We start from the raw sequence: 22,561 nt of genomic DNA on the forward strand, positions 1-22,561 counted from the left end.
TCTCACTATATGTAATTCCTTTTTTCGGCTGGATGTCCGTTACCTTCCGCTTTCTTTGTGTTGAAATTTTAGGGCGTCTGGTTAGCTCACCTGGTAGAGCGGGCGCCCATATAGAGGTTTACTCCTGCGGTCCTTTGCTGCATGTCATTCCCCCCCCTCTCTCTCTGCTTTCAAGTCTAAACTGTCCTGTAGAAATAAAGGCCTAAAAAAATGCCCAAAAATATCATTAAAAAAATGCCCAAAAATATCATTAAAAAAAGAAATTTTAAACTCGGGTCGATTTATGAGGACTATGGTTAACTGCTCCTCAGATCTCTGCAAGGTAAATCGAGACAGCTAGCAAGACTATCTGTCCAATCGGAGTTTTCTGTTGTATTACTAAAATAACTTCTGAAAGTACACGTTCCTATTTTGCAGCGGCACCATGGCTCTGTCTGGCGTTTTTCTCCTATCCCGGGATGCTGTGTGGACTTGCCAGACCTTCTTTAGCAGTGCTGTGGAGGAAGGTCTGGCAAAGTGACGCGCTACACCCTCTGTAACTAAACACAATAAGGTGAGTAAGGATGGAGTCCCACAGGGCCCTTCATGCTCCACTCTTGTGACATTGTTAGAGGCTTAATAAAAGCAGCTCCACGGCTGCCAGTTGCTCATTTAACATTTTTTTATTTAGTCCCTGCATATGGTACTGACATTTTATGATCAATTAATAGTAATCTTGAAATAAATATACAGTATAATTATTGTGTGGTGATTTGTTTGATAGGTATAGGATTTAGTCTGTCATGTAACAAAAATATATTGAGCTAGGGGTGGGCAATATGGATAAAATCCTCCATCATGGTACGTGTAGGCTAATTGTATTTATTGTGATAGAAGGTCCATCACATTGATGCAAAAATGATAAAAATGCAATGACTACCGATCGGTCCTGTTCCGATTTGCAACAACCAAGAAAACAAACTACCATAGTTCAACTAGAGTTTTATTTGACTTTTTATTCGCTTGATCATTTTTCTCCAACCCAAAGACAAGAATACACAGCATAAATTGAAAATATCCCATTTAATAGTTTACAACTTGTCATCTTTAATCATCACTTCATACTTTCAGTCTGACATTCACACTCACCTTGAAGCCATGGAACTGGGATTCAGTTCAACATGTCAAACTTGACTGGAAAAAGTGAACCTCATGCCTCCACCCTCCCCCCCAACAAAATCAGACACCATATAGTTTTACAGTCAGGACAGACCCGGGGGGTTACAAACCGATTTTGTTTTTGAAATACAATGGATGCATTTTTTTGATTCAACAGGGAAAGTGAACATGGGTGGCAATTCAGATGCTCTTCCAAGCCCTACACACTGAATTCACCATAACAAAAAAAACTAAATCAATTATCCAATTAATCCAAATGACAGATGTGGACTTTCATCATTCTTAAAAACATTAACAGTATTGTAAGCACTATCTGAACAACTTCCTTTTGTACATATTAGTACTGACCTATGAAGGTGGTGTGACAGAGTTTATAACTGAACTTTTCTTGCATTTCAAAGAGTCTCAGGTCAAGAGTAGAAATTACATTATTTACACTGGTTTTCACATGCAGCTCAGAAGCTGAAAGTTGAAATTGCAGCCAAAAATCATGTCCTATCTGGATAAAAGACATGTTGCACGCCATCACGCTCTCTCAAGCATGATTATTTTCCGTCTCACTCTCACTCTCTCTCACACACACACACACACACACACACACACACACACGATGGGTATTTGTTTCCATTTCATTTCTTCCTTTTAAGTTACAGTGTCCAAAGCACTTATGTTGGGTTCATTTTCATTTGTACATTTAAAACTGCATGAATTTATGGTATCATTGAAAGAACTGATCAGATGTGATTAACAAGGGTACATACTGGTTGAATGAGACAATACAAACAAACACCAACCAAAACATTCAGGAATAGATTTATGAAACTTCCTTTCCCATCCCGTCAGCCTTCCGTTTTACACAGCTCCCCCTTGTGGTTATTAGCTTGTAGCACAGGCTTGTCCCAGTTTTGCTTGGCCTTATAAAGCAGCCCTCAATAAACAAAATCAAAAATGTCCTAACAGGAAAAAAACAAAACAAAAAAAACACCAACATCCATCGCCATCCTCCCTTATATCCTTCCATGTGAAGTTGAATTTAAAAACAGTGAGGGCTCAGATGAATTTGACATGATGTGCTACAGCCCCGCCTCTTGTATTGGTGACTACAGAGAGAAACCGAAAGATGTGCCACGCAGAGGCAAACAACATCAGCGATAAGAGACCCAGGATGCTGAAAGAAAGCCCTGTACTGTTCAGAACAAAGAAAAGGCCACTGCTGCTCCAACATACATATCTGGAACCACTTAGCACATAATACAACTTCTATCAGCTCTTGTCTAGACAAAACTCGATTCTAATTTAAACCTACAGACCATACTGGGAAAAATAAAATCACAGTGAAGTTCAAAATCTCCAAAAGTAGTGGACTTGCTTAGTTGAGACATGATGCTTTTAAGAAGGTGCTACATGGCAGACAAAAAAAAAGGTAACCAGGCAACCATGAGAGGTACTGTGTCAAGACCCTTAGGCATCATTTCACGAAGCAAATTGTAGGTGGAAGGGAGTTTAATAGATCAAATTGTCAAGAGTGCAGAACACTAAACAACACATGAGGCCAGAGTTACATCGTGGCAAGAAGCCTGCTCCTCTTCGAAGGAGGGCATGGATACATGAGGCGTTTGAGGGGCAGAGAAGCAGGTGCCACTTCTGCTGCTGTGCAGCACTGTGCTTAGGTTTCTCAGTAGTACAGTACATCCATTAGACATCTGTTAAGATGGATCCAACCCTTATTTTTCAACATCATAAGGAACCCCGACAAGTAGCCTACCATATTTGTAAAAGAAGTAAAGATGACCACCGATCATGAAGAATATTAAATCAAATGCAGCTCAATTGCATCCTTTTAAAAGGTTATTTTGTACATATATGCATACAATTATACGTCCTAGCTAATCTTTTATCTCCATGTGGTATTATTTAATTTGATCAGCTTTTGTTTGTTTTACAACTATATACAATGTACAGGCAGCAGATCATATTTCGTTTACAATGAATGAGTGATCATACAGGGGTCTTTATAGACTGATGTTGACTCGATCTATTTAGACAACACACATTGTGAATAATAGGAATTTTTAGAAAATGGTATCTAAAAAAAAATGATGAAAGATAGTACAAGAGACAAAATTGTAAAAGCCCTCAATATGTACAGAAAAAAAGCCAATATAGCATTTGTCAAGAACAGAAAAAAGTTAAACTGAAATAATTTTCTCCATATACACATATCATAGCTCAAAAATATTTCCAAAGCTAATAGTCTCTCTGATTTGGTCACAGAAGTTAGAAGATAGTGAAGCATAGTGAAAAGAAGTATACAGCCGGATTAAACATCTGAGGATCTCAACACAGCATCGCAGGACTGCTAAGCTTGTTAAGTAATGAGATGTACAAACTACCATTAGTTTCTCTCATGCAGATGCTCCCCTTGATTGCAATTCATGGCTAAACAAATTTGTCAATCTACTGCAACTGAACGTTAACAGAAAGAGAGAACATTGTGAGGTATTAAGGTTACTATCCCCGACAGCATGGTCAGAATTCTGATTTAGAGAAGACGAGAGCCAAGAAACCATACTAACAGTCAGCACAGATGACCCCTCCCAGTACCTCACTAAGTGATCCAAACTCACACTTCGTTTGTTGACAGGAGGGGGGTGGGGGGTAGAGAGATCTTAACGATATTTCATTTTAGTACAATTTATACTGTTTAAAACACTTGAAACCTTGATGTCAGCCTATGGAATATCTATTAGCTGCCATAACCTTTGAGATTTGCCGTTTTAGGACTTGTTATTAATAACATCCAACAGATATTTTTACTAGAAAGTCTGCCACACGGTATATAGGGAAAGAAAGGATCAGTATCGTGTAGCTATAATTTGTTTTTGTCAAAACGAAGACAAAAAGACATTGCTGTGGACATCCAGGCAGGACGGTATTAGTGCGTGACTGATTATTAACTTATGAGATATAGAAGTGAAAAGTTTAACTTTTTAAATGAAGTGATATACCAATTCAAATCCATCAAGGCCATTTCCCTCCGATTGAAAACACGATCAGCACACAAGCACACTTACAAACGAAGCTCATACAGAACTCAATAGTTCAGGGGCTTTTATCTAGCCAAGTCAGAAAGGCACATCACTTTGATATCAGGCATAAATAATTAAGTCAAATTACTGCAGAAATAAAACATACTTTCACAAAAATAGTGCCAATAAGATGAGCATCCCCATCAAAGAAGACAGCTATGAGAAAGAGACTTGGGGGTGGGGGGAAGCATTCAGTGCATGTAACTACATTCATAACAAGCGTCATTTACATGTATGTGCATGGTGACTAAGTTCAACCAGGTTAAACAAATCTGAAATGTATATTTTAAATTGCTAGCTCGACTGTGAAGACACAGATGCAGGAAAACTTTAAACGCAGATCTCCAACACAAATGTAATCAGCTTATCTTCAGATAACTTTCAGGCCTGGATTATATCCATCCTAATGAATGAACCTATTCAAGCTATGCAAAGCAATTAACTGTTGAATTTATTATACAGATCTACCAACTACAGATGACATGATTTTAGGAGAGCTGTGCGGGAAATCTCTGAAAGCAGCCACAGGTGATCAAACTGGGCATACTACCAGAACCAGAAATTCCCCTCCGAGCTTGAGTCGGGGTGTGATTGTGATCCTATCAATGCTCAAACATGCTTTAAGCAAATTAATGTAATTCAACATGAATACAACTCTGACAAGTTATATCACTCATTATGCAGAGTCAAAAAAGGAGGTATCCAAGAAGTTTAGGACTGCACTAAATAGACCTTTCAAAGCTTTTTCTGCTGCCATCAAACAAAAAGGTTCATATCAAAAAACCTGAATGCAAAGCCAATCATAAATATTGATGGAGCAAGTGTTTCAACTGCATTTTAGCTTAATTATAAATCAGAATAAAACTATGGTTACTGCAGTGCTCATAGTGGGCAACACTTTTTTTCCTCTACAATGACTTGAGAGGGTAAGTGTGCCACAGTAAATGGTGTGCGTTATGTGCTTTTGTGGGTGGTAATGGTGCTGGGTGGAGGGTGTATGTGGAAAATAGTACTACTACACAAAATACATCATGGAAACCAATTAAGAAAGAAAAGAGAAAGTTCATTGATTGATATGTTTTCCCAATTATTCTGGTGATGTCAATAGTCAATAGGGTCTTCGTAACATCTGCATTTTTCTCCTGTGTTAAGATGCTCTGCTGCTTCCCATGCAACTCGAGGGCAGCGGACTGCAGTGACGTCACAGGGGGATCCGTTGGAAGAAAGGAGGGAGGTGAAAGGAAAATCGTTTTCATAGTTCCCTTGGTGGTGGGGCTTTTAAGCAGCTCATCACTGCCAGGACTGAGGGGGGAAGTTATTAACCTCAGCCAGGTCTTGCACAGGCGAGCCTTTGAGGGTGTACGTCAGCTTGATCCTCATTCGTAGCTGTTGCTGAAAATTGTGTGAGGATGATCATGTTTATAAAAAGAGGAAATTCTTGCAAATCATTTGAGACTGCACAGGTCTTTAATGTAGGCTATAGTGTGCTTCAAAAAGGACCAAAAAACTATTTGTCCAACTCAAAAGGGCAAACTCACCTTCTGTGGGTTGAGGACTCTGATGACCTGTGTGACAGTTCCCTGGTTGAGTGCTGGGACAACATTACTGCTAGGGGAGAGGAGCTGCAGCTGGAATGTCTGACAAAGAGAAAGGGGACACTATGTTAGATGAAGATTTGATGGTACTCGGTATTTTCCCTCGGTTTGTGGAAGATTTAGGTGCGCGTATCTGGTGGGGGGTTTTGGGGCCCTCCTTCAAGAAAATGTTACGTTTTTCAATAAAAAATAAAATAAAAAATGTCCCCATACATTTTGTCTCTTTGTGGGTTTTTGCTTTTCTTTGTAATCGTGTTGTTAAATTCTAGACTACAGAAACAACGGCCGAGTAGACTTGCGTTCAGCAGTAAAATAGCATATTACTTTTAAAATCTGTAGCTATTAGTATAGATAAACACTTTATTTTTGAGTAGTTGAGCCCAACTTTTGGAATAACACGTATAACAAACATGAGATGAAAAGGGGTGGCTTTTACAGCATCTCTTGCACAGGAGATTTAAAAACAGCAACAACAAAAAAAAAAAAAAATGGACCAAGAGCTTTGAAGTGGTATTGGTCCCAAAAGTCAAAGTATTCCTAAAATTAATTAGTATTAACAGAAACAGTTAAAGCTACTGTAAACAGTAGAAATTAGCATATCAAAGACATGAAACAGACATGATAGACACATCAGTGGCACTGCACGTTATTAAATCTGCAGTGCAAAACTGTAGGACATTCACATTGTAATACAACACAGGAAACGTATTAGTAATGAACACTATTACGCATGATTAGGACATATTGAAATTCAGCCACTTAATTTGATTGTCAGATTGTGCCTGCTTACCTTTGGTACTGCAGCCTGAAAAACAAAGTCTGTCATATCTGCTTCTGTTGAGTTGGAAGCATGGATAGTGATGACGGCGATGTTCGGATTGGGATTAGCTCTTTCAAATGTGAAGTCTATTTTCAGACCATTTTTGTTGTATGCCGTCATGGGAGGAATAGCTATAAAAGAGAGTTAAAGTTAAAGATAGCGAACATTTCATAGGATGGGTCATGGTAATCAAAGAAAAGAAAAACACAATGACCAAGTGCTTTAATACATTAGGACAATACCACAAATTACTATATATTTGGGAGCAGATGATCAGGGGGATCAACAGACTCTCACCTGCAGCTGCAATGTCATTAAACAGGGGCTGTGAGGAGAGGCCATCCATGAGGAAAGAGGGTTGGGAAGTGGGCACAGAGGAAGCAGGAGCAGGGGCTGGGCCGCCTGGAAATAGGGGACAGCAACACACAAGGGTTTCTGTTCACTTTTTCATGCCAACACCACGTTACTGCTGAACAGGAGCAGGCACAGGTTGGACATCACATTCACACTGGTAGCAAACACACATTTATACCAGGTCCTTGCTTTGCTTTAAAAAAGGGGAAATAGAGAGCTTTAAGGAGAGCATCCTACCACTTAGTGAGAGGTCGCCCAGCAGATCAAGCAGCTCTCCTCCAGCTGAGGCAGGCTTGGTGGGCATCGTGTTCTGGATTACTGGTACCACATCATTACCACCCAGCAGGTCTAACAAATCATTAGCCTGGGGAACGAGGACAAAATGTAAACATGATAAAATACCTGCAATATCTATGTATACATATAATAATATACAAATTTATTGCCTGTGTATTCGCTACTTTATTTGCATTTTACACACAAACGCTAGTGCCAGCTCCAACATTTTACACATGCCACCGCTTCCTCACCGTTTTTATGAAGAAGAAAAACAAACACATAAAGGCTGCTTTGAGTGGCCATAAGCAAACAGTGCAATACTTAATAGTAATTTTGAGTTTACCTCGTCAAAACAAACTAGTACTTGTGTGTTTTGAGTGTTGTGAGATTCTCTTGCTCTGGTTAGCTCATCACTCAATCTTTACCACATTGAGAGCTAGATACTACAACGTTAAATACTCCCCTTTTTGTGAAAGTTTAATCACCTTAAAAGATGATTGTTATTTCAATGTTAAAAACAGACAGAAAAGACAAAGAAAAGTGTAAGGAGGGTGGGAGAGCTTGTATGAGGCAGAGGCACGAGGAGGTTGAAAAAGATAGACTGAAGTAAGAGACTCTGAGACGATATATATTCAATTTGAATGAATAATTATATATTTTTATTCTGTTAGTCTTTCCATTTATTGAAGTGTTACAGTTAAGGAAGGCTGTGTTAAGTTGCCTTTTCTGTATTGTTTTTATATTACATGTGGGCCATCCAAAATGTATTTTGGCCACATAAATTAGGGGCTGTGTGGCCCATGTGGTCAGTTCTTAAAAATAATAGCGTCTATCCCTGCTATGGGCTTTCATTTCTTCACAATAAAGTAATTAAAACTGTCCTCACCTGGTTAACTGGCTGGGTGACAGGTGGTAGATGTTTTGGCTCCACAACAGAGGGCTCTGTCTCCCCATTAGTCTGTACAATCTCTGTGGGGCCATTAGAAGCACTTTTCTCCATAATGGGCATTCGCTCTAGGAGAGCTGGCCTAAAGTCCGGGAACAAGCAAGGAATAAGGAGGGAGACAAAAGAGGAACCAAACTCAGCCAAACAGGAAACGTTTTTATCTACCAACTGGTACAATGTGATTTGAATAATGTGATTGTAATTTTTTAGTAGAGTGTAATGCAGTTTCACCTCATGTGGTCGTATTTCTTGAAAAGTGCGTTGTACTCCACAGCTCTCTGCTGAAGCTCCACATCGATGCTACTGCCATAAATCGAAACCACCTTCTTGATTCGGCTAAAACAAAATTTGCACATGTTGCAGGTTAGAAAAGGGGGGAAAAGTACCATTGGTAATGGCTAGTAAACGTTATCACCTTAGCAGCCAAATGTTTGCAAAGCTTTAAGCGTATAGGATGGGTCTAAAAGGCCATTACTAACTTAACACTGCTGAACCGAGTGGACAACTTCATGATGGCGGTAAGGGAATAACCCCGGGTCACAGGTGTGGACAGGTTGGACACCAGGAGGCCTTCCAGCACGTCCAGAACTTCATCCTCAGTCACCTTAGATCAAAAGGAAGAAATGAAAACTAATGATCTAGTGTTTCTCTCAGGATTGAGATTTGAGCATAGTGTGGTCTTCAATTTGTGCGTTTGTGTCCATGTGTGTGTGGTGTTTGGCTGGGATTCTTCCAGGTGTACCTGGATGGGCTCCTCCTCCTCACACTGTCCGGATACTAGCAGGTCCCCGTACTCTCCTATGCACCAGGACGCCACCTGCACTAGAGGTTGCTACAGAACACAGAGAGGGAAACACAAGTCCACTCTGAGCAACTCTTAAGCTAGTATGACTGTATGCTTCAAAGACCGATGTCCCAAATCTAGTCATGACCCAAACCAGAACTGCTCTGACCTGCGAGATGTCATCCAGGAGTGCTTTGTATAGTCTCTGTACTGTGTAGGCATGCATCTCCACACTGTTGGTGATGAGCTGGATGAGGTTGGGAACAGAATCGTCTCGCACATAGCTCCCTGCCTGTAAGGATGAGCAGAGATGTCGATGAGAAATGCTAATTAATCTCAAATATTAATTTGTACGTTTCCAGTAAAACTAAAGCAGCGTTGGCTTCGAAGGTTTATTACCAGGTTTGATGGTTTTGAGGTTCTCAAGGTAATACATGTATTATTATTATTATTATTATTATTATTATTATTATTATTATTATTATGCACGCTGAGAATTAATTCCAACCTACAAGCAAAAGGCATTAAAGGCACTGGAGTGTTTCTGTTATATACGTACTGTTGTCAGGACTCTCATAATGGTGTCTATGTGCCATCTTTTCGACGGGGCATACCTGTAACAAGATACATTGATTAATGCCAGCAGTGGACTGAAGAAGAATCATTAACATGCTAACCTATTTTCCACCGAGACCCCAGGGAGCAATCGTGGCCATTTAAGTCAATGCTTGATATTCCACCAGCCACGAAGCGGCGCGCCTAGAAGCGTGCTGGAAGCAGCTCTCCGCTCCGTTAAAGATACGCGTCAGCTCTATTTTCACGCGAGCCGCAGGGCGCTAGGACAGCCGGACAGGAAGTGAAACAGCGAGAGCATCAAGACACCCCCCAATATCGTATATGTCTCCTCTACAACACCATGGGCGACGAAAGACTCAGTCAGGCAGGCAAGACGCGCCGCTTCCGAGACGCTCCAGGTGTGGTATGGCGCGTGGCGGAGGACGAACAAAACCGCGGCGCAGCTGGAACGCGTCCAGTGGAAAAATCAGGGTAAGTTATCCGAACCCTTTACAGCCGGGAGACAAAAGCTGTCAGAAAATAAATGGTATCATCATGGTCTGTCAGACGATGGATCACTCATTTTATCATCATTCAGCATTTCAATGTTCGCCATCCCGTCCACTGTGGTACCACAAATAAACCTTTAGCTTGATGCATGTCAGAGTATGTTGTATACTGTTCTCTGTAACACCACAGGGGGATTTATTCCCTCTTCACAAGCTGAAATTAAGTCTATATGTATATAATTCATGCAGATAGTTACTTTTAACAGGTTCTTGCAACTTTGTTTGTGCTAAGAAAGAAATATGAAAAGCTGAAAAGACTATTTAAGAGTCTTGCACACGACAAGGTCACACAGGATGTGTATCAAATTATTACAAAGCAGCTGAGCACATCTTGTAATGTGTAGTGAAGTATATGTGTCAGTGTCATACTTCTCTGCAGCTAGAAAGACTCCTGATGCACAGTCTGCTTTGAATTCCGGGTCACAGGAGTCCAGGAAGTAGAGCAGCTCTTTCATCATGCCTCTGATGTTGTTGCCATTCACCAGGGCGAAGCTCAGTTCCATTGCACGTCTACACAACAATGAAAAGTAGACATGGACAGGTTAGAAACAATACAGCCAAATAGTAAGGAAATTTAAATTGTAGTTTAAGTAATGCGTGCACTTGTGAATCACCTCTTAATGGACACATCCAGGTCTTTTAAACAATCCACAATGGTGCTCCGATGCCTCTGCACTGCATTGTGGTCTGTCTGTACCGTCTTTAGTAGAGATGTCAATGCCACGTATCTGGAGTTGTGAGTTTAATTAATGTTACCATCAGGAATTAATAAGAAAGATTTTGGATGACAACGTGTAAAAGGTCAAGTACTGTAAGCAAATAATTACCTTATATTTTTGTCATTGTTAAGAAGGAAGCGACCGAGTATGTTAATGGCCAAGACCTGTAAGTTAAAAAGGCATTTAGGCAAGAAAAAGAAAAGAAAATGAATCAGACCAAATGTTTTCTTTGTATTAAATTAACTCACCCTCAGTCCACTTTCAGACTTGATGTCCATTATAGTCAGCACAGTCTCGTAGAGAATTGCATTGCCTACATTTTTACTAGTCTCTGTGTTTGTTGCAACCTGTAAGCACAAATACAATGCATTTGTTTGAAAATTACACTCATGCAAAGAAGCTTTTAGCTAAAAACAGTGATTATGTTTAATTCTAACCTGTGCAAGAATGTCATTCATTGCTTCACTGGAGTCATCATCACTCTTGCCTAAAATTCGCAGTAGTCTCAAAATCCGCACCTAAGGAAAGAAACAGTCCTGTCCTGTCAGTTGACTTGACAAGTATGATGGAGTTTATTGACCCCCACAGGTCAATTCTGGTTTCTCTTGCCGCACTCTTTGTTTGCTGCCAGTCTGATGTCATTTTGGTCCTTTTTTTAATGGCACAACTTCAGCCTGTTATACCTGTAGATGTGCCATTTAATACTTCAATTGTCTGTTAATCTGAATGTTAACTCCCCCTTTTTTTAATGACAAAACAGCTTTAAATATCCCTTTCATTTCTTTTGATATTTCTGTTCTGATGAAATGCAGTGCCAACATCACAAGCTCTAATCATGGTTGCCGTTGGTACGGTACAGCACAAAAATCAAGCCAAATCAAAATCTGCACTTACAATAGAGGGTACTTGCATCAAAAAAAGAAGGAGATTTACCTGCAGGAAAGGGTCACTTATGCCGGACACATCATGTTCAGGAGAGTATCCAGACATGATTAGGTTCTTCAGGATTCTCACCAACTGTGGAACCAGCTACAAAAAGACCAACAACAGAACAGAAAAGGAGAGGTGTCACAGTACTTTGTGTAGACCTCTCACATTTTCTACTTTTCCTCTTCAACATTTATATAACATTGTTCTTCATTAACTTTTAAAGTTGTTACTTTCTCATTTACAGTGGCAGCCGGCCAGGTTGGGATTTTTGCTTATCGAGGTAGAGTAATATGGTTAAAAGTTAGGTGATTGAATTGCCAAATTTTTTAAGTTGTGAAATCAAAACCTTGATCATACAAAAATATTAGGTTAGGGCATTTGGCTTTCAGAGAAAAAAAAATTAAAATCTGCATTCAAACTTTTGAACGTCGCTAAATAAACAGATGTATATTTCAAACTAAAGTTTAATTCAATGCCAACAAAAATGGAATTATATTAAGATAGGAAACATCTCTCATCACAATTAAAAAATAAAAAATTAAAAAAAGTAATCTAATTTTCATCTCTCTTCTTAAACTGGTTATCAAAATGTAACCTTAGAGAAACACTCAACACTTTGGGAAACAGTTTGATGTCTTATCCAGCATTAAATTAGAAGATTGGGCATCGTTTTCATTCCAGAACAGAGAAAAGTGTAGGATGCATTAAGCCTAAATAACAAAAAGACTGCTGCAGAGAAACTGCTAGCCCAGTCCTGGAAAATTCTATGTTGGTCACTAGCTTACAGATGCAGCAGATCTTAGAAGGCTTACTTTTTTCACTTTTAATTTTGTTATGTTCTGCTTCCTGTCTTTCTGTTAGACCAGACTGAACACGTTTTAGACCAGATTACTTTACAGGATGCGCAGAGATTCAATTAATATAAATCTTCTTCTCTGCTGTGGGTATGACGACAAACAAGCAACCCAAAATACCAGAGTGGGGACCTAAGACAGTAACATAACAAATAAGCTACCCTCTAACAGTGACACAAATACAGTGGAAATCATCTGTTAATGGTGAAAACACCTGTGGCAATCATGTGAAAACACACCCACCCAACTGCTTTTAAATAGTGATCGAATGAGCTGCATATTGAGCAAAAATGACACTCAAAAAGTAGTAAGAAATGTATCTGACAAATGGACCATAAGGTTATTATATACAGTAAAATCCAAAACACTGGTAATGATCACTGTACAAGTTAAGGAAATTAAAAGTATAAATTAAAACACAACATGAGATTACTCAACACAAATTTGGTTACGTCTGAGGTGAGCGTAAGAAGTGATTACTATTTACAGCATGCACCAGCTATGAGATCAGAATGTACTCTTACCTTCTCATTCTAACACAATGCAGGAATTGTAACCAAGACAAATGACAGAAAAAATATGAGGTAGATGTTAGGGAGGGGAAACTGGAAATCATTCACTTTCAGAGAGCTTAAAATAATATTTAGATCATGAGTATGAGTGGTGGTGCTTCTGGCACAGTTTTACACCTAGAGAAGGAGAGGTACAGCAGCAGTTGAAATACAAGAGGAAAAGACAGTGGTAGGAGATAAGAGATTGAGACATACTTTGAATGTAGAGCAAACCTGTAGTGCAATCCAGTTTAACATGTTTGTCTAAGCTTAGCTATACTAAAAGGAAATGTGTACGCAAAAAGAGAATGAAGTGTGATGTGAGCTTAAGACAAATGCATAAATAACTACTGTAAGAGCCTTTGGGTATGATAATCTGTACCTTTCTGAAGTGTGCCAGCATGTCAGGACTTCTTTCACACATCTCAGTGAGGAGGACGACTGATGTATGGAGAACACCTGGGGGAAAAGGACAAAGTAAAGGTTGAAGAAATATTTGTCTAGTTTTGTTCTCTACATCACCCAATTGTTACTGGGCATTTAGACCTAAAAAGCACTATGATGGTGGGTGCCACTGTTTTAGGGAGCTTTCACACCTGCACCTTCACACAAAATAAGCCATATTTTCAGTTGCGATTTGATTGCATTTTTTGAGGAACTATATACAGGGCACTTAACATCTATAACAGGTCTACACTTAGAACGAACCCACCGCGTTGACGTTTTTAATGGAGCTGTTCGTTTAATAGTTGACTCGGTAGAAAGCAAACGTTTTGACAATAAACTATATCAACACAACAGTATGTGGAGTTAAACTGGACGGGCCCAATAACCTCTGAATAGTTCTACTAAAAGGCAACTGCGACTACATTTTTTGTGCAGCCCTATTTCTGATACCGTGGTGGCAGAAATTTTGCCATGGTGGACCACCACTATAAAATCAACAGAGGAAACACTGCACTTTCAAACCAACTCTGGAGTGGTTTGTTTACAGGGAGAACGTGACGGGACCTCAAACTGCCCCAACTACTGTATGTGTACTCCACAAGTCTGAGCTAAATGGCTCCTGTAGTCAGATGTGCATTGCAATCTGTGATGCGGCAGAACATGCAAACTGTAGCAGCTTGCAAGGTTTCTCACACAGAAATAGACTGCGGTCAAGCTTGCCGTCACTCGCATTTCCATGGTCAAACCAGCCGCGGCTAAAGTTGGAGACAGACGCAGGCAGAGCAGAGCGAAGTCTTGGTGAGCAGAGCTGACGTAGTGATGTCGCTCGCGAAACACTGTCTGAAAAATGATTTTAATGAATTGAGCTGGACCATGGAGATACAAGAAATATTCAGTACAGAACACAGGACCTTTTTCCTGTATTTACTTTCTTGTTCCCACCCCAGACACATCTGACTAATAAGGGCTAGTTGTGATGCATTTTGGTACGCTTGGACTTTTCTCCGTGTGAGAAAAAAAAACGAACCAATGGGAAAACACTCCAAGTTTACAAACCCACAACATCTATGTACTGCATGTACCAAATTCACAGACAAGAGGTAATCGGCCATGCTGCTATCAAAATGTGTTTCACGCACATTAAAAAACATGTATCAATATCTAGGCTGACCAATCGCACAGAAGCCAAAGTCAGATGTCAAAAATATGATGTACTAGCATACATATGATTAACCGCAGGGGACATCAGGTGACAGCATCATAAATCTGTAAGATTATCACATAGGCTAATCATTTCAGAGTGACCTGATCTGAATGTTTACAAGGTCGAATAATTGTCATAATTTGAGCGACAGCAGTGGAAAGCAGTGGTGGTGAGCGCCGAAGCCACACTACACAGTCATAGATAGGTTATATTCTAACATAATCTTTAAAATCTGTAGTGGCTTTTGGACTTTTGAAGTAATCAATCTGTAATTATTTTTTTGTGTAAGAGAGTTTGTATAAAAGTGAATGTACATTATTCATAACAGGGTACGTGGTCTAGTTACAATAACATGATTACTAATCGAACATTTCTTTTGATTTTTGATTATCAGTTTGCATCTGCAAGTCCAGATACCAATTCAAGGCAGCGCTTGGTGCATATTTGTGTTTCTTATGGCCATGTTCCACCATCTTCCATTTACTATATACATTATTGCATGGTGTACATTGCAGGACAGACAATAATGATCTACAAAAATAGCAAACATTTTCAAATTGTTTTATCTGAAGCAATTACTACTGCATTGCTGCACAATGTCAGAGAAGATCAAGTTATTTCAGCAAAAATATAAACAAATCTCTTTCTGTGACATACTGTGTCTCCTCTAAGTGGGGTACACATAGGCCCAGAGTTTATGACAGACTCATTAATTCCACTCACCTCTGCAAAGGACATCACAAAAAAGGACATGTGCTGCCCAGCTGTTCTGAGCAAAGCACTCAAAGTGGCAGGAAATAGGACAAAGTCTGCATTTGTGTAGGACAGGCACACTTCCCCACAAGCCAGCAACTGCATCCTGACAAACTGTTTAGACTTACCATGGTTTTTCTCGCTCAGCAGGTTTTTTGTTGCTGGAAGGAACATTTCCATAAGTTCTGGAACCTTCCTGATGACATGAACTGCACACAACGCCGCCTGTCAACAAATATTTAGAAATAAGACACTCAATGAGGAAACGGGCCAACCTTTAACACAATATTTCACTTTCGAGTGCAACTGTTCAGCAAACGGGCCTACATTTTGAATAGTCACCACATATTTAAAAGCCTTCAAGTCATTTATTCATGTAAACATGCCAACAATGAGGCTTACTTTTTTTCTCAAGTAGGAGTTGGATGTTTTGAGCAGCTTCTCGACCTCCCCAGCCAGGTCACGACACATTTCTGAGGAACCCATGCAGCCCAAAGTACACAAGGCCAGGCCCTGGACGTATTGTGTGCTGTGATTCAAGTCACTGTGTCGGGAGAGAAGCGTTAAATGAGCCATGGAAACACAGAAATATAGATACAAGAAACATTTTGGAGGACAGTTACAGTAGCAGGTAAGGTAGATATTGGGGATCCAAATTGCCATCACATCATAACTTAAATCACAGGTCATGGATTTTCATCAAGATTAAATTGCTGTGCATTGCAAAAAAGCAACATCTTTAAAAGCAAAACATTAAATATATTCACTTAGGATCTTGCCTCCACTTACTTCTTAATGCAATTTGTCATTAGTAGGTGGACGTCCTGCCTCTCGTCCAACAGCAGCATGGCTCCCAAATAACCTATTCGTTTGTCGGTGAACTTCTGGGACGCAATCAGCTTCAGGCACTCCAGCTGGAAAACAAGTCATCATGTCACAAAACTGTCCACGGCTGTAAGCTTTGTAATAATTATGTCACTGGAAATCCAAACAGCTTATCCTATTAATTTTTCCCATTTCCAGTCATCTTCCCACCATCCCCAAACATACCTGCCCAAAGTGGGCTGGGTAGCCCAACATGTGCATATAAAGTAGCTTTGCCACATTTCTGCAACGGTATGTATTGTCTTCCTCTCTAAAGGAAGAGCGGATAGCAGCGCACTCTTTCTGGATCATCTCGCGCTCCTCTGCCTGGGTCCGTGCTGTCCGGATAGTCCGGATCAGCTCCCGCAGTCTGATCGGAGCTGGCATTCTCTGAAAAACATTAAGAAAAGAAACAGATTGGCCCTCATTGACTTAGGGATGGCACTAGACTACCATAACAGAAAACAGAAAAGCTACACTTCTAATGAGGAAAATATAATAAAAAATAGCCTTGGTTCAAGAATATGGTAGTAGGTATAAAAGAAATGTGTTTGCTGACCAGCTGCACTTAAATGTAAATGTTAGTTATAAAATCATTGCAGTGCATGTAAACACATTATCTGGTTTCCAGCCTTAACAAGGAATTGCCCATTGAGGATAAATAAACTTTTTTCTTATGTGCAGGTAAAACGTACTTCAACTAAAAAGTTAAATTAAACCTAAAAAGTATTACGTGATTTTTGGGAGACAACCCAACTCCTAAAAACACCACTGGCAAAAGATATGATTAATATTTGTCTTTAAGGAGGCAAATATATGACTATTCCTTTTAGAGTTTGCAAATAGTATTAAAAGTGCAGCAGGAAAGGATAGCGGCGGGTGAAATTCTATTCCCTTGCAGAGAAGTTTCTGAGATCACACAGGCTTTAAGCCACAGGGAGAAGTTTAAATATTTATAAGCACATGCTTAGTTGTGAGATCAAATTGTGTTTACAACTTTACATGTCCTGTATCTGTACAAACATACAAATACATTACCAAACAGTCACTATGCTTACTTGCTCTAAACAGTCAACATAGGTATTTTTAAGTAATATCTAAGAAACTTGTTATTCACAGAATATAAAATAAATAAACTCTCTAATGGAGCAAGGCGAGGCGTTTTTCTATAAGGGAGTGTATCAGCAACTCTTAAGTAGCCTACCAAGCTAGTATGAATATAGGAAATAAGGCAGGACTGTGGGGAACAATGAGACAGCACTTTATAAATATGTGATTTATATAATGGAATCTATGCATTTAAATTCCCTGTGCCAAAGAGGAAGAAGCTTCATTTAGGTCCTCTTTGGTTTTGTTGAACAACCTCTGTAGCGCTGTCATTTGTTACCTGTGTACCAAGATGTTGACATGCAGGTTCTCAAGATCTCCATTTCACTTCTAATCCAACTGGAAAGTTATTAATGGTGGCCCCACTACTTAGGAAAAAGTACACTGTGTCTCCCATCTCATGAAGCCTTTTATCTGGTAGCATGCAGTACATAATTAAGCTGCTACAGCAACAGAAACTATGGTAATTACTTGTCGAGCAAATCCATTTTCTCCGTCTAACTGGTGCTGAAGTGGACAGAAACATAAAAGGCATTGAATAGAGCACAGTATATATATATCCTAAAACCCTAAATTAGCCTGAAAAGATCTTATGATGTCAAAATGATGCTGATATACAACCTCTCGTGAACAATGTAATTATTTTAAATGTGAGACTGCACTGATAAGTAGCAACTTTATAAACCCTTCCAAGGTAGATGATTTTGCCTTAATAATGTATTTTTATATTTTTGTTTTGTAGTTGAGCAAGTAATTCCTCCGGCTGGCTTGCTGTCATGCTAAGCCTCATCGAACACTTCCAAAGGGGAGATTAGATGCTTTCTATTAGCCTGCTGATTTCCACCTACGATTTTCAACTGCAGCCTAACACCAAAGACAGCTACATCAAAACCGTGTCGTAAGCATTTGTCTTATCAAGAAAAAATGATGCTGCTATTGTTCTCAATAGAGCCCAGTCATAAGACTTATAGAAATCTTACTAGGTCCTGAGCTGGCTAACTGCCAAAGAGCCGCTCATGAAAAATCAACTCCAGCTCCCACATGAGTCATGACATCAACTCCGAAAATTTCCTAAGCATTTATAGATTAAGGTGACTGTGAAGAATGAGCTTTAAATTAACATGAACTTTTTATTTTGTTTTAGTAATACTGGGTTTCCTCCCGACTCTTTTTAGACCTGTATACTTTGGGATTTGCCATATTTTTAACTGAGTGGGAAAAGCAGAAAATCACCATACCTTTTCTTATCATTAACTATCACAATCAAATGGAATTCTTTGTAACTATGCCAGTTGACTGAGAAAAACAAGCATCCAGACATGGAGCGAATGAGGGCATCCTTTGTTGCATAAGGTGGTGGTTTGTAGCGAATCTAAGAATTTACTGTGATCAAAGAGGAATGGGGAGGGTGGTCAGACAAGACCACACTTTAATAAAGCCAGAGATCTACTGTCTGTCTTAATACCATTTAAATTACCTTAGCTGAATGGACCTAGTGTTGGGCTCCATAAATCACGACTCCTTCTCTCTGCTTATAAATAAATGTGTACTGTACATTAAAGAAGGTAAATCCAGCATTAGTTAAGAGCTGATTGAATTAAGTTCTTGCAGTTACAGTACATTGGCACATTATTCTACAATCAAGACACATTATATTTCTTATAATCCATAATTGCCATTACTTTTTAATGCCATTACCATTTCTGGGATGTGGAACAGTATATTTAGTTTAAAAGACAAAACTTAAAAAGGAGGGATTGAACACATTGCAGGTGGATTAGAAAGACCACAGGACGGGGAGTCTTGAGCTTATTCAATAGATTGGCAGCAACAACCCCAGGTTCACTTACCAAGGTCAGCTTTACTCAACCTTACTACAGAGACAAAAAGTGAACTGCTCTGCTGTACAGCCATATTACGTATACAATTTTCCTATGGGTGTACTTTGCATGTACTATGAGAGTTCATAACAAGCTTTTACTCTAGAGAGTTGGAGAGCCAGCCTAGATTAGCTTTCAGGGCCTGACAACCAGCAACAAAGCAAAAAGCATGCCACGCCTCCTTTATATCATAGGGAGCAGGCAACCTGAAGTCTGAGACATCATACTAGAAGCATTAAGAGATTCAACATTGTTTTACATTAGAATATTGAACACCATGAGGAATTTGTTAGAAAGTGAAAACACAGATTCAATATCCACTACTACCTTGGGAAAGAGTTGCAGTTAAACTAGACAAAAAGACCATCAGACGGATGCAAGATAAAGATACCGAGCCAACACTGGGGAGAAGCATTTTCCCTACTCAATTTGCAAAGCTATTGTTACCTGAACTTCGTCTCTTTACACTCCCTCGGTTTCTTAGCTGCGCACTCAGATGTTAAAAATGAAATAACATCAACAGAGACCACTCTATTCCTTCTTAAATTACCAACTCCATGTTATCAGCTGTGCAGACTGCAGAGCAATACATGACTGATAATTCCACATACATGCACAACAAGGAATAATAATAATAAAAAACATGCAAAAATAAAAATGAAATAAAAAAATCTGTATTGTGTGTTTGAACATGTTCTTATACCCTGCTTCCGACATGTACAGTCAAAGGTTGGGTCCTGTACCTTTGTAGAGAATAACACACTTATTTGATAGTCAAAATATTATGAACAATGTTCCACATTTTTTTGGGTGGTCCACGCCAAATAAAGTAGTAAGCTTGTGTGAATACAACAACCCACCTTCCACTTCCTACCAAGGTCGACACATAATTTCTCAGACTGTTGAAGACACTATTAAATGTAGGCCTATGTGATTTAACTTGAAGTATATGTGCAAATCCTGGTGCTCATTAGAGACAGCCGAGAGCAATTAGTGAGCTTAATACTACTAGCTGAACCGATTCGGGCTCTGCAGTTGCTCAACAGATCTCAAACCAACAACTGAATGCATCATGGAGTTCGAAGGAAGAACTACTTGTGTGCAAAAAAGGATTTGTGTCCTTAGCCCCAGCCATCATTTCTGTACTTCCAAGATGTAGGCTCAGTTAACCTATACAAATGTTATTTATTTGGCTGTTAGGTTGCACTAGTCAGCTGGCAAATCAAGCAAAGCAACAAACACTAGGGCTGAAAAACAACTACTAATGCCATCTCCTACAGTACTTTCTCCAACAGTGACTTTGTGGGTCTGCTGGCACTATGAGGGAGTAAACAATAAATGAAAAATGTGTGAGATTAACAATCAACTATTGTGCAAGTCAAATGCATTATCCAGACAGTGACAAAGCTCACAATATACTATGATTGGCTATCTAGCCAACTGACAATATTGAAATGCAGTTAAAAAAGATAAGTTAAAACAAATCTAATACAAAGAACTCTTCGGTTGTTAACATACTTCAGTCTTTTTGAGAACCTTCAGACAAACTTAGGAGCTATTTCAATTCACAGTGAGACTGATTTGTAAGCACAGTGGCAATGCCAAGTATGAATGTGATGCTGTATTGTCTGATTAATAACTGCTACAGTAAAATAAAGCTCTACTTATTGCACATGCTCAAGTAGGTATTATGCCACTAAAGTTAGTCACAAATGCAAAAAAGCAAAAGGTAAGTGGTCATTCTGTTATTACACTGAATTATTTAACATAAAACGGACAACTTTGGATTCTGTTGAATCCTGGATATTGTTTCACCATTGGTTAATATTAAACTGTATCCCGTCACAGTGTTTTTTGGAATAGCACTTCATAAGTCTTTCAAAGCTATCACAAAGGGATGTGACAAAAATGTTCAGGAATCAACCCAAACTGCACGTCACACTCATTTGATCACTTCCTACTTACAGCTGACTTCCTTAACGTGAACCCGCAAGTTATTTGTATGAAAACTGGTCTTCCTCATATGATGTATAGGAATTATTAAAAGGCGTGTATATTAATGTTACCTTCTTATTTAAAGTCGTTGTCAACACCCAGTAACAAACTTATGAAACTAGAGCATAAAAGGAGTCCACGTCCTTAAGCTAAGCTAGCTATCGTTAGCTTCCTAGATATGTAAATGCAACGTTGACTTATTGTTTAATTGTTTACGGTTTCTTAAAAGGTTAGGAAAGTCTGATTCCATTACAAAGCTTTGAGGCAAACGTCAAATGCGTAATGTTAACAAGCTAACAACAAGCTAACACAAGTATTTCAGTGAAAGGCAACATATTAGGTTGACACTACAGCAGTAGCTTCACCTTGGCTGACATTATTCGTTAAACGGAGGTTTATATCAACAGCATTAGAGAAAATTGTGGAACTGAGACGATAGGCCACTACAGGCTGGGCATGACACCTGAATCTGATCGCCGATTGATCAGGACATGATGCAGTTAAGGCCTTCTTGAAGCATTTGGATCCTTGAGTCCTCTATGGCGTTAGCTAGCTAATTTACCTGACCACTTACTTGCTTCTCTAGTCCGAATACTACGTTGTCTGGACTAAATGGCAAACAATAAGTAGCTAGCTAGGAAGATATAAAACATAAAGTTGACATTACGTGTTGTCACGATGATTTGTGGACAACCACTCCAAATAAATGGCTATTGAGCTTCACATCCCTAGCCCAGCAGGTAGTTAGCAAGGTTGCAGCTATAAGGCTATACTAACCATGCTAGCTATCTTAGCTGCTGACAGGCACAACCCCGGTGCACTGAGGGCTGCGACTTCCTATGCAGCGCCACAGTGAGAGTTGTCAACGTACATACAACCAAACCACTGACGATTACTCACACGTAAAGACATTTTCATATATTTCTGCCGACATATTATTCTTAGAATATACTTACTAGCCGTAATGATGCCAGAAAATAACTGGAATCGTCTCTATTAGCAATGGAGGGAGGAACACACTAGACATGCAAAATGGTGGCTATTCCAGCCTCAGCACATCTACCGCAGGCGGAGGGTTACACTGACATATCCCAGAGGTTCGTGAAAG

At 39.4% G+C, this 22,561-nt stretch overlaps 1 protein-coding gene across 6 annotated transcripts; it reads right to left on the reverse strand.

Moving 5' to 3' along the window:
* Positions 1 to 975: 975 nt before the first annotated feature.
* On the reverse strand, positions 976 to 22,560 carry ap1g1 (adaptor related protein complex 1 subunit gamma 1). 6 transcript variants are annotated; one of them, XM_039794438.1, is made up of 24 exons: positions 22,410 to 22,560; positions 16,658 to 16,861; positions 16,397 to 16,521; positions 16,010 to 16,151; positions 15,736 to 15,832; positions 13,586 to 13,662; positions 13,177 to 13,185; positions 11,802 to 11,897; positions 11,306 to 11,386; positions 11,117 to 11,215; positions 10,977 to 11,032; positions 10,764 to 10,877; positions 10,519 to 10,659; positions 9,585 to 9,639; positions 9,195 to 9,317; positions 8,984 to 9,073; positions 8,721 to 8,845; positions 8,473 to 8,577; positions 8,182 to 8,323; positions 7,254 to 7,380; positions 6,960 to 7,064; positions 6,633 to 6,793; positions 5,786 to 5,884; positions 1,044 to 5,639 (listed from the first exon to the last, which is right to left on the reverse strand). In XM_039794438.1, exons 2-24 carry the CDS (start codon positions 16,856 to 16,858, stop codon positions 5,538 to 5,540), a joined length of 2,472 nt encoding a protein of 823 aa, XP_039650372.1. In that variant the 5' UTR covers positions 16,859 to 16,861; positions 22,410 to 22,560; the 3' UTR covers positions 1,044 to 5,537. The 6 variants fall into 6 exon arrangements, with proteins under 6 accessions (XP_039650374.1, XP_039650375.1, XP_039650377.1 ...); XM_039794439.1 differs by having other exon boundaries at positions 16,658 to 16,869; XM_039794440.1 differs by lacking the exon at positions 22,410 to 22,560 and having other exon boundaries at positions 976 to 5,633.
* Between the last annotated feature and the right edge of the window lies 1 nt (position 22,561).

This window comes from Perca fluviatilis, chromosome 3 (genome assembly GCF_010015445.1).
Source record: "Perca fluviatilis chromosome 3, GENO_Pfluv_1.0, whole genome shotgun sequence".
In the NCBI taxonomy this organism is placed as follows: Eukaryota; Metazoa; Chordata; class Actinopteri; order Perciformes; family Percidae; genus Perca; species Perca fluviatilis.